Raw genomic sequence first — 15,008 nt, forward strand, 5'->3', positions numbered from 1 at the left:
TGCTGCCTCTCTTGTGTAGAGAGTGCTTTACCATCAACGCAAACCGAAGATTTTCTGCGCGTTTACGAGTCTGTATTGTTTGGCCAGCATCGAGTTGATGGGGCCGCTGATCTTGTTACGAATGATGATATCAAGTTTTTGCACGCGTTTTTTCATAACACAATACTCAAAGAGATTCAATGATGTTTTGTGTTTCAAGGAAACAAGCTTTTTTTTGTTTGTTGTGTTTTTTTTTCTTATCAGTGTTGTGGTTGTAGGACTTCGGGCGAATTGCTTTGATATTTATTGTTTTTCCTTCTTTCGTCTTTTATTTTTTTTTTGTTTTTTTTTACTTTACCCTTGTAGTATTGAGTATATGAGCGTCACTATTAAGTTATCTAATGGGACTCAAAGAGCCGTTGATGTCCCTGATTTAGGTATAAGCGTGGCAGGGTTCAAGGAGCTTGCGGCTGCAGTTATAGATATTCCTGCTGACGAACAAAGAGTTGTATTGCGAGGCAGAGTGCTCAAGGATACCGACGTTCTTTCTGCCATGGGAATGGAATATGGCCAGGCAGTTCATATTGTCCGTGGTCAAAAGTCTGCAAAAAAGGAAACACCAGCAGCGCCTACAACAAGCCAAAGTACTACAAACGCTCAGGGAACCCAATCCAATCCTACACCACAAAGAGAATCTGAAGTTACTAACCCTTATATGGCTTTATCTGGAAACCCACCGGCGGCAGAGGGAACGGCCAGCAGTATTTTTCCAAATGCAGCACCGGGGTGGCCAATGTCCTCGGATGGCATGGCACAAATGTGGCGAAATCCGGCATTTCTTCAGTTGGTTCAAGAAACCATGGGAAATTCGCAAATTATGCAGCAACTGATGCAGCAATCACCTACAGACCGTTTTGGTGGCAATGATGTTTTGATGCAGCAGCTGCTGAATAATCCAGCTCTTCTTCAACACACAATGCAATTGATGAGTAATCCGGCCTTTATGCAGCAAATGTTGCAGGCGACAGGTGGTGCGCCCCCCGGTCAGAATCTTCCTTTCTTTGGACAGCCAAGCACACAGCCAATGAATCCTCTTCCGGCGACTGGTTTTTCTCAGCCACAGGGCGATCCTCGTGCTATCTATCAATCCCAGTTGCAGCAGCTGAGGGAAATGGGATTTCCAAACGAGGAGGCTAATCTCGCCGCTCTGCAGCAAGCACAGGGTAATCTCGACTTTGCCATTGAAAGACTTCTTAACGCATGACCAAGGTATTGCCCTCACCATGAGTCTTTTTTCTGAGCGTTTTGCTAAGGTGTGATTGTTTTAAGCGTTTATCTTAGTGGTACTCTTTCTTTTCTTTTTTTTGTTGAATATCAAAAACACGCCCTGTCTCTTTTTTATTTGTTCTTTAGTGAAGAACGGCGAAAACTGTGGTTTTTTTCGCCTTGTTTTTATTTTGGCTTTTTTTAAATTTTATTTGTTTCTTTAGACAGAAAAAGAGCAAAAATGTCTACTCTTGGAACGTTATCCGGTCGTCCTATTTCTTCCTCGGGCCGGGAGCAGTTTGAACGGTACAATCGAATGGATATCCTAGGCGAAGGAACATACGGTGTTGTATATCGTGCAGTTGACAAGGTTACTGGCCAAATTGTCGCTTTGAAGAAGGTGAGGTTGGATCGTACGGAAGAGGGGATTCCACAGACAGCCCTACGAGAGGTTTCGATTCTACAAGAAATCCATCATCCTAACATTGTTAACTTGCTGGATGTTATATGCGCCGATGGGAAACTATATTTGATCTTTGAGTACGTTGACCACGATCTGAAAAAGGCACTTGAAAAAAGAGGTGGCGTTTTTACGGGTCCTACACTGAAGAGACTTATCTATCAGCTTCTTGACGGACTGTATTTTTGTCACCGACACCGAATTGTACACCGTGACCTAAAACCTGCAAATATTCTTGTCACCGCCGATAATGTCCTTAAGCTTGCGGATTTTGGTTTAGCCCGTGCCTTTCAAATTCCAATGCACACATATACTCATGAAGTCGTTACGCTTTGGTATCGGGCACCAGAGATTCTACTGGGTGAAAAGCATTATACACCAGCCGTTGACATGTGGAGTGTTGGATGCATATTCGCAGAGTTGGCTCGAGGTAAGGTGATTTTTCGTGGAGACAGTGAAATTGGTCAGCTTTTCGAAATATTTCAGGTCCTCGGTACACCGATGGATGTTGAAGGGTCGTGGCCTGGTGTTTCTGCCCTTCCAGATTACCGAGATGTTTTTCCTCGGTGGCCAGGAAAACCACTTGGACAAATCGTACCACAACTCGACAGTGAGGCGATTGATCTTCTCTCCCAAATGCTCAACTATAACCCTGCGGAGCGAATATCTGCCAAAGAAGCCCTGCAACATCCGTGGTTCAATGAAATTAGAGTGTAGATGCATGACGCATTTTAGATAAGAGGTTTTTTTTATTCTTCCCTTACATTCCGGTTTTGTTCGGGTGTATTATCTCGTTCAAAGTTTCTTGCATTTTGTGCATCATGTGCCAATAGACAACCGACTGAAGTTTTGATGTGGTGGATGCCGACATTAGCCTGCTCAAACAGTATAATATATGGGTAACTAGTTAATCGTTGAGAGGAATTCAACAAGGCAATAAAAAAAAACTGTTATTTTTTTCCTATTTGAACTTTCTGACCTTAGAAAAACAAAAAAGATCAGAAGGATGACCACGCTTTCTAACGAAGAAGAAGAACTTGCTAGAGCTGCAATGGAAGAGAACGAAAGACTACATAGAATGCTGCACGAATCCGCTAACGGGGGCCACACTAATGATGAATCCGGTGAAAGAAACGTTGAAAGATCTGACAGTATTTTCTCACTCAGGCGAAGAATTGACGTTTTAAAGGGTGAGATAGCCAATTTGCAAAATGAGATTATGGCATCTGATGTCAGCGGTGTGGAAACTATTCACGAGTTTAACCGACTCCAAGCTAAGAGGGCCCATTTGCGTAACGAAATACAAGGCTTACGCAATATCAAGATTCATCAGACACCAAAGGTTCGTGAAGCAAATCGCCTTGCCGATGATCAGCAGAAATTGAAGAGGTTAAGCGATGAGAAAAACCGAGTGATAAAGGAGGAAATCCGAGAGTTGAAAGAACAAAGGGAGAAAGAGATGGAACAATTGTACATTGCACTACGTAAAGAGGCTCATCTGAAGGATCAACTTGAAAGTACCGTTTTACCGTTACATATTCATGATCGACAGGCACTCAAGGGAGCCATAGCGTTGAAGGATAATACGATTCAAAAACTCGAAGAAGAGATTGGGCGTACTCGAATTGCACGATCAAATCGTCATGACCGTGACGAAAATAATGAAGGAGATTTAGCAAGGCTCCGACAAGAGTACATCGAGCTTTGTGACAATCTTCAAACGTTGCGACGTGAATCAGGTTGCATGTAAGATAGACAAGCAAGAAGAAAGTGTTTTTAGAGTAGCATTTTGTTTTATTAGTCAAAGTGTTTTTCACCATGTTTGTTCACGTTTGCGTGTTTGCGCATTATATTTCGAAGGAAATGCTTTGTATACTGTTGAGATTTTCTGTTAGTGTGTGGTGTAAACAAAAACCCTTTTTCCTACCTTTATGTATTTGGTTTCTTTTTTCTTTTTTCCCCCAAGTCCTATTAGCTGTTTGGTACACAATATTTATGAGGCGATTTGGTACAATCTCTTTACGTCACCTTAACGGTGTTCGCTTTGCAACACCTCAATTCCTCAAGAGTATCGGAAAGGTGCGGAATATTGGTGTCAGTGCTCACATTGATAGTGGTAAGACAACCCTGACTGAACGTATTCTGTTTTATAGTGGTCGCATCGCTAAGATTCATGAGGTGAAAGGAGGAACTGAAGTTGGGGCTACTATGGACTCTATGGAGCTCGAAAAGGAAAGGGGAATTACTATCCGCTCTGCGGCAACACACTGCAAATGGAAAGATTACGTTATCAATGTCATTGATACGCCTGGGCACGTCGACTTCACCATAGAAGTTGAACGTGCTCTTAGAGTTCTTGATGGCGCCATCATGCTTATGTGTGGTGTTGGTGGTGTGCAAAGCCAAACCTTGACGGTGGATCGCCAGATGAGGCGGTATGGAGTGCCACGTATCTGTTTTATTAACAAGCTTGATCGTGATAATGCTAATCCACAGCGTGCTCTCCGGATGGCCAAGGAACGTTTGGGTATTAACGCTGCTTTTATTCAGCTCAACATGGGCACAGCGCAGGATTTCGAAGGAGTAGTAGATATTATCGAACGTCGCGCCGTTTATTTTGACGGTCCAAACGGCGAAGCCGTCAGATTTGAAGAAATTCCCGCTTATATAAAGGAGGATGTTGAAACTGCACGAAAGGAGCTTATTGGACGTCTTGCAGAATGTGACAGCGAAATGGAAGAACTGTTTTTGAATGACGAAGAGCCCTCTGTGGAAGTGATTCACGGTTCTATTCGACGTGCAACTATTGCTAATAAATTTGTTCCAGTGCTTATGGGCTCTGCATATCGCAACAAGGGCGTACAGCTTCTTCTTGATGCTGTCTGCCGTTACCTTCCGTCACCAATGGAACGAGAAAACTCGGGCCATTCGCTGAAGAAAGTAAAGGATGAGGAAGGAAACGTATCCATTGTAAAGGAAGACAAAGTTGTCTTGCAAACTGACGATGAAAAGGCTCTTGTTGCTCTTGTGTTTAAACTGGAAGAAACGAAAAAGACGGGTTTGTCAAATTATGTTCGTGTCTACGAAGGGAAGATGAGAAAGGAACACCTTCTGAACGTTCGAAGTGGCAAGACTTTTATACCACCGAAACTTGTCCGAATGCACGCGGATTCTGCGGAACAAGTGGATGAGGTAAAGGCAGGAGACATTTGCGCCATTCAAGGTGAAATTGATGCGACGTCTGGGGATACAATTATGAAGGCAGGCCCGCAAAGTGGACCATTAATATCTTGCGAGGATATGTACGTTCCTCCACGTGTCATTTCTGCCTCTGTCAAAATAAAAAATGACCGCGATCTCAGTAGGTTGCGTGAACGTATGAATGCATTTATGCGTGAGGATCCAACGTTTGCCTTTTACCGAAATCCAGAAACTAACGAGGACATCGTTGAGGGAATGGGAGAACTGCACCTTGACATCTACATTGAGCGTCTGAAACGCGAATACGACCTAGAGGTTGAGATAGGGAAACCGACAGTAAACTACCGGGAGGTGATTACAGAGAGAAAGGAATTTGATTTCGTTTATAAACGCCAAAGTGGTGGTGCGGGACAATGGGCACATTTAAAGGGATATATTGAAGTTCTGCCCATCGATATGTCAGTAGAGAAGGGTCTAAAGAATAAGGTCAGTGTCAAGTGCTCTAACGGCGACATTCGCGAAGCTCTTCAAAAGTCCGTAATTAAGCAACTTGAACGGAAGATCTTTGTGAAGGGTGAATTAATGGCTGCACCGGTGTGGGGTGTACATTTTCACCTCAGTGGTGGTGCTATGCATGAGGTGGATTCAACAGACATGGCCTTTAAGAATGCTACACAGGAGCTGTGGGAAACCCTCCTGCCTCAACTCAAGCCCACCCTCGTGGAACCCTACATGGATGTAGAAATAACGGTTCCAGCCCAATGCATGACTGATGTAGCTACAGAATTTGCGAAGCGTGAGGGTGTTGTCACTGAAACGGGTGTTAATGGACCAGATGCAATTATTCGTGGAGAGACGGCACTGGACACAATGTTTGGCTTTATCTCTGATCTACGGCGGCTCACAAAAGGACAAGGTGACTTTGGGATGCAATTTAAAGAGTACAGGCCTATGCAGCAGTACAAGGCGCAGTCTCGTATGGATGAGCGCAACAAGCAGGTCGGTCGTAAGTTGTACAAACTTACTGGGGAATGAGATGTGGGTTTTTATTCTCTACCGTACGAAAAAAAAAATGAAGTAATGCTGGTAGTATGAGGCGAGTGGGTGAGCAGGCTCATAGCTCTCTGTATATGTCTCTGTATTTATGGGAGATCGAAATAACTAGAGAACGAGAAGTAAAAAAAAAAATTGAGCTGGCGGATGTTACACTGTTTCTGTGATCCTGCTTCAATATGGAAACACAGATCTTCACATTTATAAATTATTGATTTTTTTTGGTTATTTTGAGTTTCAACGATCAGGTTTTTGATGCACGGAGTATGCATCTTTTTATGCTGCCTTATTCTGTGTGATCACTGCAAAGAACACGGTCCTCCATTTTTTCACTCTCTGGCTGCTGTAGATTGAGTCTGCTGACGTTACAATAAGGCTTAAAAACAAAAAAATGCAACTTACGACGCTGGACAAGAACGCAGTCAAGGAGGGCATGCGGGTGCAGAACGCTCTCGGACTCACTGGCACTATCAGGTGGGTTGGTACACTGGAGAGGAAGGATAATCCAGCTGACGGAAAAGGTGTCTATGTCGGCGTTGAGTACGACGAGGCAACCCAATCCCCACATCGCTGTGATGGCAAGTTAGGGGCCAAACACCACTTTACGTGTGAACCAGGAAAGGGTGAGTTTATAAAACCGAAGCACCTGTACTCAGAGATAAACCCTGCGGTTGTTGCTGCTCTTAGAGAGCGTTACGGCGAAAAAGTTGCGGACTGGCATGACTTTCAGTTAATTAAATTTGCCATTGCGCGAAACTTTGATATGCCGGCGGTGCATCTAATGCTTGACAACCACCTTCAATGGCTACAAGCATTCCAACCATCACACGATGAGTACTTTCCCGACCGAATTGTTGAGGATTATCCATGCGGCTACAGTGGTGCGGCAGATTTTGATAACAACCTTATATATTGCGAACGTCCAGGTAACGCGGGTAAGTGCACACCTGCAGAATTCGTAGGACGCTACAACGCTTGCATCATCACGCGCTGGCACGCCTCTGCGATGGAAATGGGTAAAAAGATTATGATCGAAAGTGACTACAAATACAAACGCGTCTGTTATATTGTCGACCTTTCTAATGTTGGTATGGGTATGAATCGGTCTCTTATTACGTTTGGGCGAACCTTAGCTAATCTCGATCAAGCAAACTATCCCGAGCACCTGGGGCGGCTTTTCCTTGTGAACTGCTCTAAGTTTTTCCGTATGGTGTGGAGGTTGTTGAGTGTTTTCCTCGACGAAAGCACAAAGAAAAAAGTTATGTTTTTGCCCCCTGGCGGTGCTATAAAGTCGATGATGAAGCATATGCGTGAAGAAGACATTCCTGATTTTGTCGGGGGCCCATCCACGGCGTGGCGAAAAAACGGTTGCCGTGTTGGATCTGCGGAACCAGCGAATGTCTTCAAAGGGGAGACGATAGTGGAGACAATCCAGGTGGACGATATTCCAGATCAACTGGACGAAATGACTTTAGAGGAAAGCTTCCGTGAAGAGGAGAGAAAGAGTGGGAGCAGTCTTCTTGGTTCCTCCGGTAACGGCGATAGTCAAGAAAACAGTGGTGTTAACTCTGCATCGTGAAGCAGGTATACTGACTTCTGGAGCTCCTTACGTACAGCGCTTTCCCAATGACTGTCTTTTTTTTTTTTCACGGTCCTCTTTTTTAGTCCGTGTTTTTCCCCATATAATGCGTCTGTTCATGTTGTCGTTTGCCCTTGTTGCAAAATCAAGGACTATGCTGCGCTGCTGTGTGGTTTCGCTTACGCCGTTGGTTTAAGTTTAAGGCGCGTATGTGGGGCACATTTCTTTGTCAACTGAATTGCGTTGAAGCTGTTTCGGCCTCTTTTTTTTGTGTGTGTAACCAATATTAATTAGGAGCGTTGCTTTGAGCACCACAACGGACGTATACCTAGTGAAAAAAAAAAATGATTGGATTTGTTGCCTCTGTTTGATCATCTCCTCTGTGTTAGTTAAAGGCGGGTGAAATGGGTGTTTTTCCCTTTTTGAAGACTTGTTTTTTTTTCTGTTGTGGCGTCGGTGCTTCTTTGTAGTCGTGCAATTCCCATGCTGCACCCCCTCTTCCGATCACATATTGTTCTGAGACTTAGATGCCTTGTTGTCGTTACCACTGCTATTAGGAGCAGGGCTGAGGGCTGGGCGCAGCAACTTTGGTGTGGCTTCGGACATTAGAGCGGCAAGATTTGGGCGCCCACGTGAAGGCCCACCTATGCCATGCCTTCTTTTATATTTTATTCTCTGCGCTTGGTAGACGCAAAGGGTGAGTTCATTGTCGCTATGTTTGCCCGCACACAACCTCTGCTTGCTACCTTCACCCTGCCTGAATTGTTGTTTCCTTTGCTTATTATTGTTATTATTATTATTATTATTTGGTCTTCGCCGACCGTGGCAACTCGTGCTCGTTCGTGCGCATACACATATACAGAATTGCAGAGAATAGTAGGTGCAGAGGCCGTGTATAGATTTTATTTATTGTTCAACTGGCCAAAAGAACAAAAAAAATATTAGAGAAGGAAAAACGTAAAAAAAAGGCAAACAAACCAAACACCAAGGACAGACAATATGGAGGCGACCCACGCACTCAAGGACCCGTGGTTTCTCAGCTATATTCCACAGCTCACTCCGGACACGGTGAAGTACGACTTCAAGGGCGACTGGGCCCTGGCGAAGCAGACGCTGCAGCAGCCGCTAGACTACATTCGCACAGTGGAGGAGCTTTGGTCTACCATGAACTCGTTGCCCAAGTTGCACCAGCTGGGTAATGGCGGTACATTTATATTTGCCCGCAACAACATTGACGCGAGCTACGAGGCGTTCCCGAACGGAACGCGTCTCCTTTTAGACCTCTACAAGGCAGCGGTGGCGGAGAAGGCAGTAGACGTGGTAGTGAGCGCAGTTTTAGGGGAGTCACTGACGCAGGACGTATGTGAGGGAAAAACGGTGTGTGATGTTTTGCGTCTCTCGTCGCGCCCTAATCACGAGTCACCTGAATTAGTGCGCCTGGAGGTGTGGCTCAGCGATCAGTCGTACTCCAAGGCGGTGGTGGCGTATATTCGGAAGGGACTGAAGGATGCTGGATTGACCTTTACTGACATTATTATGGGCGAGTCCTCCTTTGAAAAGGACAAGAAAAAGAAACCAGGGGCCAACACAAAATGACGACGAAATTTTTTGTTGTTTTTTTTTTTGTTTATTTTTTGTTTGTTATTTTCGGTTGCCGGTGGGTGAATACGCTCGTGTGTGGTGCAGCAATGGTTGCTTTGCTGCGATTCCGCCGGGTGAAAGTGAGGGGGCAGTAATAGCATGGGGCCCTATAGGACAGATGCGGGAAGCGGGAAATGTGAGCGTAAAGACGGGTGGGAGCGAATTCAGGCATGTGCGTGTACGCGCGTGAGCGTACATGTGTGTGTGTGTGTGTGTGTGTGAGGGCGGGGAAAAGACGCTTTTTTGTTTCATGAGCTGCACCCCATGCGAAAATGGGGAACAGGGAAATAGCAAAGGACGGTCCTATCAAATTCAATTTCTCTAACACCGAGATGTGTATGTGTGTGATTGCTGTGACGTCGCAGCTCAAGGGGCTCTAGCTTCCTTTTCCCCCTCTGTTTTTTACTCTTTCTATTTCTCTCCTGCGCTCAGTGAAAAGAAGCTATTTCGGGCAGCCGGAAGGAGGTGCATAGCGCATTACACAGAGAAAGCTGTTTTTTTGCCTTGAGTCGCGTGTCTTGGATGTGCAATGTCACATCTGAGGCTTCAAGGTGTGATGCGTTGGGGGGTGAAGAGGAGAAGAATGTTTCTGTTGCTTCTTGGTGATTTGGTTGGAAGCTGAACAATGAAAAACAACAACAACCAAGTCCCACTTTTTTAATTGACTCCCTCTGTCATTTTTCTTTTGGCTCCACTCTTTTCGATTAATAAGAATACAGGAGTGTGGATTGGTATCCTGCCTCGTGCCACGGGCAGTGACGCGGAAGGTTCTGTGCGGGATGGACTAAACACAAGTGGTTGCGCTTGCTTCAAATGGATTCCAAGGGCATGGGCCGTTGCCTCTTCGTGCTTGGGAAATGATGACTGCTATACTGCAAAACAAAAAGAATTTACAATAAACAAGAAACTGTGTGTGAAGGTATGTTTGTGTTTCTGTGTATGTGTGTGTAGGTGGGTGGGGGAAGGGGAGCACGTGGTGGTGAGCCTTCTGCCCCACGCAAGATCTACACACTTACTTTACGGAAACAGCGCGAATAATCATATCGGCACCCGAGGGGGTGCGCGAATCGGGGGGCGGCTCCTTGCTCCTGGAATACGACGTGGAGTCCATGAGACAACACGCGTCTCTGGTGATATAATCTGGAGGAGGACGTGTGACGTTCGTCCACGCATGGAAAGGAAGGCCCCCTATCCTCAAACGTGATGGGCCGTTCGCGGGGATGTTGCTGATGAAATGCCCTGAAGGTGGTGTGTAAACGCGTTGGTTGCGGGGTGGCGAAACTGTGTGTTAGGTTTGAGGACATGGAGCTGTTTGCTGCGGGGCTGTTGTGCAAATCCCTGTGGCGTGGCGGTTTTGTTGGTGGCTGGTGGGGCAACAGCGAATGCTGCTAGTGGGATGGCTTCCAACGCGGCGTCGTCTGTAGACTGCTGACTGCATGTCGTGATCAACTCTGCCCGTCATGTGCTGCAGAATTCTTATTATGTTTTTTTTTGTTTGTTTGCCTCTCTCTTTTTTTTGCTTTGTGCAAAGAAGGAAGCATGCAGCTTTTCGTAAAGTCCGCTGCCGGCAAGACCGTTGTCGTCCAGGCCACCGCGCAGGAGACTGTCGCCAGCCTCAAGTCGAAGGCCGGCGTGTGCGCTGGCGACCTCTTCTTCGGCGGCCGCTGCCTGTGCGACGAGGCCCTCCTCGCCGAGTACGGGCTGCAGCGCGAGAGCACCATCCAGGTGGTGGTTCCCGTCGAGGGCGGTAAGGGCAAGAAGAAGAAGAAGAAGATCTTCACGAAGCCCAAGAAGCCGATCCACCGCCACAAGCTGGAGAAGATGCGCGCGCTGAAGTACTTCAAGGTGACGGAGAACGACGACGGCTCTTTCAAGGTGGAGCGCACCCGCACCGAGTGCCCCGGCCCCAACTGCGGCGCCGGCGTCTTCATGGCGAACCACAAGGGCCGCAAGTACTGCGGCAAGTGCCACCTCACCTTCTCCGCGCAGTAGGTGACATCACCACCGCCGCCACCACCAGCAACAACAGCAGCAGCAGCAGCAGGGACAGGAGCAACTGTGGCGACGAACTCTGGGAGAGAGAGGCCACCCTCTGATTCCTTCTTCAACACGGCTTGATTCATTTCCTCTTTTTGTTTACTTTTTATGCATTCCGCTTTCTTTCCTGTTGCGCGATAAACGCCACACTGCAGTCTGCTGCACGCATACAGACATACACCTACACGTAGACTCATGTGTTGCGTTTCCGGCTGTTGTTCTCCGTCTTTTCCCCCCCTTTTTTTTGCGTGAAGGGAGACTCCACACCCTCAGAGGCCACTGCGGGTGCGTGTCTCTGGCGCCGAGCATAAGGCAAGGCTCACGCACACATACACCCACAGCAAAAGAAAGAACCGCGCGTGCTTTTTTTTTTTTGCCATATGCAGGAGGCAACGCACCATTTGCTCGACGGGGTCGTTGGACTTACGTGCGTCGACCCGTCGATTCACCCATCAATCAGCGCCGCTCCCCTCGTTGTGTCGATCATCACGCAGCAGTGCCTCTACGCATGCCACGCCGCCTCCGCGTGCCAGGCGCTGCTGAACGAAGGCGGCTCGTCATTCTGGTACATCATGCGCCGCGTTGCGGAGGCCCGCGAGCGTTACACCGCTGTGCACGCGCCACCACCACCACCGCCGATTCCGTCAAGGCGCGCGGAGCTCGGCGGTGAGGTGCAGCCGAGGGCGAGCACCACTACGTTTGACAGCAGTATAAACCCCCCACCGTGCCGCGCCCCACCGCCAACGTGCCTGCCGCCAGAACAGGAGAAGCTGCTGTCGCCACTCGAGTTCCGCGTCGTCGTGGTGGGCGGTGGCAGAGTTGGTCGCGCCATCGTGGAGCGGCTGCTGCAAGTGCCAGAGCTCATCCACCCGTCGCGCATCACTATCATCACGCGGCAGCCCGTGACCGTTGCACAGTTCGCGGGGCGAGGCGTGCAGTGCACCAACCGCGGAGACGGGCGTCAAGCGCTGCTGGATTGCCACGTGCTGGTGGTTGCATGTCAACAGACACAGTTCCACGACTTTGCCAGCATTTATTGTCCGCACCGTAACCCCACGAAGGGGGCACCAGTCGGTACGCAGGCCTGCATCGATAATCAACAGCAGCAGCAGCAGCAGCAGGCGCTGCTGGACATGCCGAGACGGCGGCGGCGGAAGTGTCGCCATAAGAAGCGAACGCTTCGCGACGTTGTGGACAAGTGGCGCACCACTGAGGATGATGACGACTACCGGAACTCTACATCCAGTGCGCCCATCACGCGGCTGTTAAAGCCCAGTACCATTGTTTTTTCCTGTTGCGCTGCGCTGGGGACGCACAAAATTGCAAAGGAGCTGGGCCACCTCGACCCTCTCGTTGTGCGCGCTGATGTGGACTTAACTGCCATCCACCACGCCGCGCGACAATTTGACGCGGCCAAGGAAGCATTTCGCGCGGCGTACATCAAAGGAATTGCGCTGGAGAGTAACTCTTTTTTGACGACGCTGAATGTACTGCAGCAGTCGTGCATGAACGGCGAAACGCCACCATTGGAGCTGACCAGCGAGCCTACTGACAGCCTGTTCAACGGCGATATGCACTCCACTCACCACCACCAACAGCGGCAGCAGCGCCACCGTCCGCTGCCTCCGCCGGACATGCAGACAACGCTGCGGGGTGAGGGCGTGAGCGGCAGCACGGCGTTCCTGCTACAGGTGTGGCGTGCCTTGCGTTGCTGCGTAGTGGTGCGCGTCGTGTCCCTGACACCCGCCGAGCATCGCCTATTTACGTATCTGCAGCGTGTCGGCCCGCTTCTTGGGGCCGTTCTTGTCGCTCTACCGGAGTCCTCCCAGCAACGCATTATAGCGATGGTGAGGGAGTTTATTTATCGTGCAGGTGAAGACGAAAATGAGAACGAAAAAGAGACTGGCGTGACGGGGGCGCGACGCTTGATTAAACTCGATAAACGTTGTGTTTCGGCGTGTGACAGCGATGCTGACGAGGATGATGATGTTGAAAGACACGATGATGATGGTGATGATGATGAGACTAGTGATAACGATGACGACGGGAATAGTGGTGGTGCTGCTGCTGCTGTGTCGCCGGCTCAAAGGGAACTGAAGCGCCTTGTTTCTTGCTTCCCCGAGCTGTTCCACGGCACGGAGGAGGCGCTGCAGCAGCTACGGGAGCGGTACAACACCGTGACGCAGCAAGGGCTGCCGTGACTCCTGCCACCAGACCTGTGTGATGTATGGTATACCTGCTGTTGCTCTTGCCACCGCTGCCCTGTATAGGGCAACGTTTCAGAAAGCCACACTCCCCGTAATTTGTATCACGTGACACTGTTTACATGACCATGGTACCTTTTATTCGATCTTAACATTCTTTCACGTTGATCTCTGCTTTCTTTTGTTCCTATTGCTTCAATTGCTGAACTCGCAGAGGAGGCGAATCAGTGGGAAAGAAAACATCCTGGTCCAGAGAGGTAGAGAAGGGGTGGCGGACAGACAGACAGGGTGACGGAACATTTGTGCAGGAGAGCGGTAGGGCTCTCACGCGTTCCGCCTCATTGAACCGTGGAGAATCTCCGCTTCGCGTGACGTTTGAGCTGCGAAGAGCCAAAAATGTCGACGCTGGAGAACTGCACCGATGCGTTGCTGCAGCAGAAGGTGGTACAGTCCAGTAACTACGAGCGGCTTGAGTCTCGCCTGATGGAGATGGAGCGGGCGAAGCGGTCGCTTTTTTTCGGCCTGAAGGAAGTCATCACAGACGTCGAGCGCCGACGGCAGGATCTCGGTGAGCTGCGGGAGGAGAGCGCACGACTGCAGCAGCAGCTACAACAGGGATCTGTGAAGTTCGGTGCGCTGACGGCGTTCATGAGCGAGGAACAGAAGAAGGCTGTGGGACTGGAAGAGACGCTGGAGAGCTGCGCGACTGCGTGGACAGGCTTCCCGGCGCGTGTGGCGCTGCTCCTCCGCGCGCTGCAGGAGCGCAGCGCCTTCCGTCAGCAGCTCGGCGAGGTTGTGAAGAGCTTAAACCGGGTACGCACACTTGTTGGGGTGGTGCAGCGTGTGGACGCCACCAAGGTGCTGCTGCAGGAGCGGCTCAACGAGCAAGGCAAGGACGCTGAACGGATTAGTGGCATACTGCAGCAGCGTCAAGAGGATCATGAGACCCTTCAGAAGGACCTACGGCAGCGCTTGGGGGCGGCGCACGACGATGGTGGGCAGCTGTGGCGCGACTCACAGACGAAGGAACAGCTGCTTCTTCTGCTCGAGGCGTCTTGGGCGGTGGCACACCTCTCCACCGCGGCGGCGGAGGGGCGCAACGCGGTGTACCGCACATCGCTCCAGTCTGCGCTACATGTTGCCGATGCACACTGCGCAGTGCGGGAGCGACTCGCGCTTGCCGTCAAATTCGGTGAGTGGCGTTGCGCCCAGCTGCGCGAAGCCGTCGCTGCTGGGACGGCACAAGTGCACACCGTGACGGAGGCGCTGAACTCGCTCGTAGCGGCTGTGGTGGCTCAGAAGGAATGTGTCATTCTCAACCGCGAGCGAGTGGCGCAGGAGGCGATGGGGCTGCGTGAGCAGCTGCAGCACACAGTGCGCACGGCCGTGCCGGCGCTGGAGCGTCGTGGGGCGAGCCTCCGCAACTTGCAAGCGGCCCTCTGCGCTTTTCAGGACTTGCAGCGAGCGCGTCTTGTGCACATACGGCGTGAGCAAACCGCTCGCGAGGCGGCCGTTACTGCTGCACGCGTGGCACAAGAGGCGCGGGCGGCTGCCCGGCGTCTGCGGGCGCTGCAGCAGGAGGCCCGCG

General features: G+C 49.7%; 9 protein-coding genes across 9 annotated transcripts; all 9 read left to right on the top strand.

Moving 5' to 3' along the window:
* Nucleotides 1-355: 355 nt before the first annotated feature.
* Nucleotides 356-1,243, top strand: DQ04_04091000 (ubiquitin-like protein; the record flags this gene model as incomplete). The annotated part of the gene is made up of 1 exon (XM_009313320.1): nucleotides 356-1,243. One exon carries the CDS (start codon nucleotides 356-358, stop codon nucleotides 1,241-1,243), a length of 888 nt encoding a protein of 295 aa, XP_009311595.1.
* A 243-nt stretch (nucleotides 1,244-1,486) lies between these two features.
* DQ04_04091010 (cell division related protein kinase 2) lies at nucleotides 1,487-2,422 on the top strand (the record flags this gene model as incomplete). Its single annotated transcript, XM_009313321.1, has 1 exon — nucleotides 1,487-2,422. One exon carries the CDS (start codon nucleotides 1,487-1,489, stop codon nucleotides 2,420-2,422), a length of 936 nt encoding a protein of 311 aa, XP_009311596.1.
* Nucleotides 2,423-2,711: 289 nt separating this feature from the next.
* On the top strand, nucleotides 2,712-3,455 carry DQ04_04091020 (hypothetical protein; the record flags this gene model as incomplete). Its single annotated transcript, XM_009313322.1, has 1 exon — nucleotides 2,712-3,455. The coding sequence occupies one exon, from the start codon at nucleotides 2,712-2,714 to the stop codon at nucleotides 3,453-3,455; it is 744 nt and encodes a 247-aa protein (XP_009311597.1).
* Nucleotides 3,456-3,700: 245 nt separating this feature from the next.
* DQ04_04091030 (putative elongation factor G2-like protein) lies at nucleotides 3,701-5,941 on the top strand (the record flags this gene model as incomplete). Its single annotated transcript, XM_009313323.1, has 1 exon — nucleotides 3,701-5,941. The coding sequence occupies one exon, from the start codon at nucleotides 3,701-3,703 to the stop codon at nucleotides 5,939-5,941; it is 2,241 nt and encodes a 746-aa protein (XP_009311598.1).
* Nucleotides 5,942-6,350: 409 nt separating this feature from the next.
* Nucleotides 6,351-7,538, top strand: DQ04_04091040 (cytosolic factor SEC14; the record flags this gene model as incomplete). Its single annotated transcript, XM_009313324.1, has 1 exon — nucleotides 6,351-7,538. One exon carries the CDS (start codon nucleotides 6,351-6,353, stop codon nucleotides 7,536-7,538), a length of 1,188 nt encoding a protein of 395 aa, XP_009311599.1.
* Nucleotides 7,539-8,537: 999 nt separating this feature from the next.
* DQ04_04091050 (hypothetical protein) lies at nucleotides 8,538-9,134 on the top strand (the record flags this gene model as incomplete). Its single annotated transcript, XM_009313325.1, has 1 exon — nucleotides 8,538-9,134. The coding sequence occupies one exon, from the start codon at nucleotides 8,538-8,540 to the stop codon at nucleotides 9,132-9,134; it is 597 nt and encodes a 198-aa protein (XP_009311600.1).
* Nucleotides 9,135-10,718: 1,584 nt separating this feature from the next.
* On the top strand, nucleotides 10,719-11,171 carry DQ04_04091060 (ubiquitin/ribosomal protein S27a; the record flags this gene model as incomplete). Its single annotated transcript, XM_009313326.1, has 1 exon — nucleotides 10,719-11,171. One exon carries the CDS (start codon nucleotides 10,719-10,721, stop codon nucleotides 11,169-11,171), a length of 453 nt encoding a protein of 150 aa, XP_009311601.1.
* Nucleotides 11,172-11,596: 425 nt separating this feature from the next.
* DQ04_04091070 (hypothetical protein) lies at nucleotides 11,597-13,417 on the top strand (the record flags this gene model as incomplete). The annotated part of the gene is made up of 1 exon (XM_009313327.1): nucleotides 11,597-13,417. One exon carries the CDS (start codon nucleotides 11,597-11,599, stop codon nucleotides 13,415-13,417), a length of 1,821 nt encoding a protein of 606 aa, XP_009311602.1.
* A 399-nt stretch (nucleotides 13,418-13,816) lies between these two features.
* DQ04_04091080 (BRCT domain-containing protein) lies at nucleotides 13,817-15,008 on the top strand (the record flags this gene model as incomplete). The annotated part of the gene is made up of 1 exon (XM_009313328.1): nucleotides 13,817-15,008. A coding segment is annotated over one exon (1,192 nt), but the record flags the coding sequence as incomplete, so codon positions are not given.

This window comes from Trypanosoma grayi (genome assembly GCF_000691245.1).
Source record: "Trypanosoma grayi strain ANR4 Tgr_409_V1, whole genome shotgun sequence".
NCBI classification, from domain to species: Eukaryota; Euglenozoa; class Kinetoplastea; order Trypanosomatida; family Trypanosomatidae; genus Trypanosoma; species Trypanosoma grayi.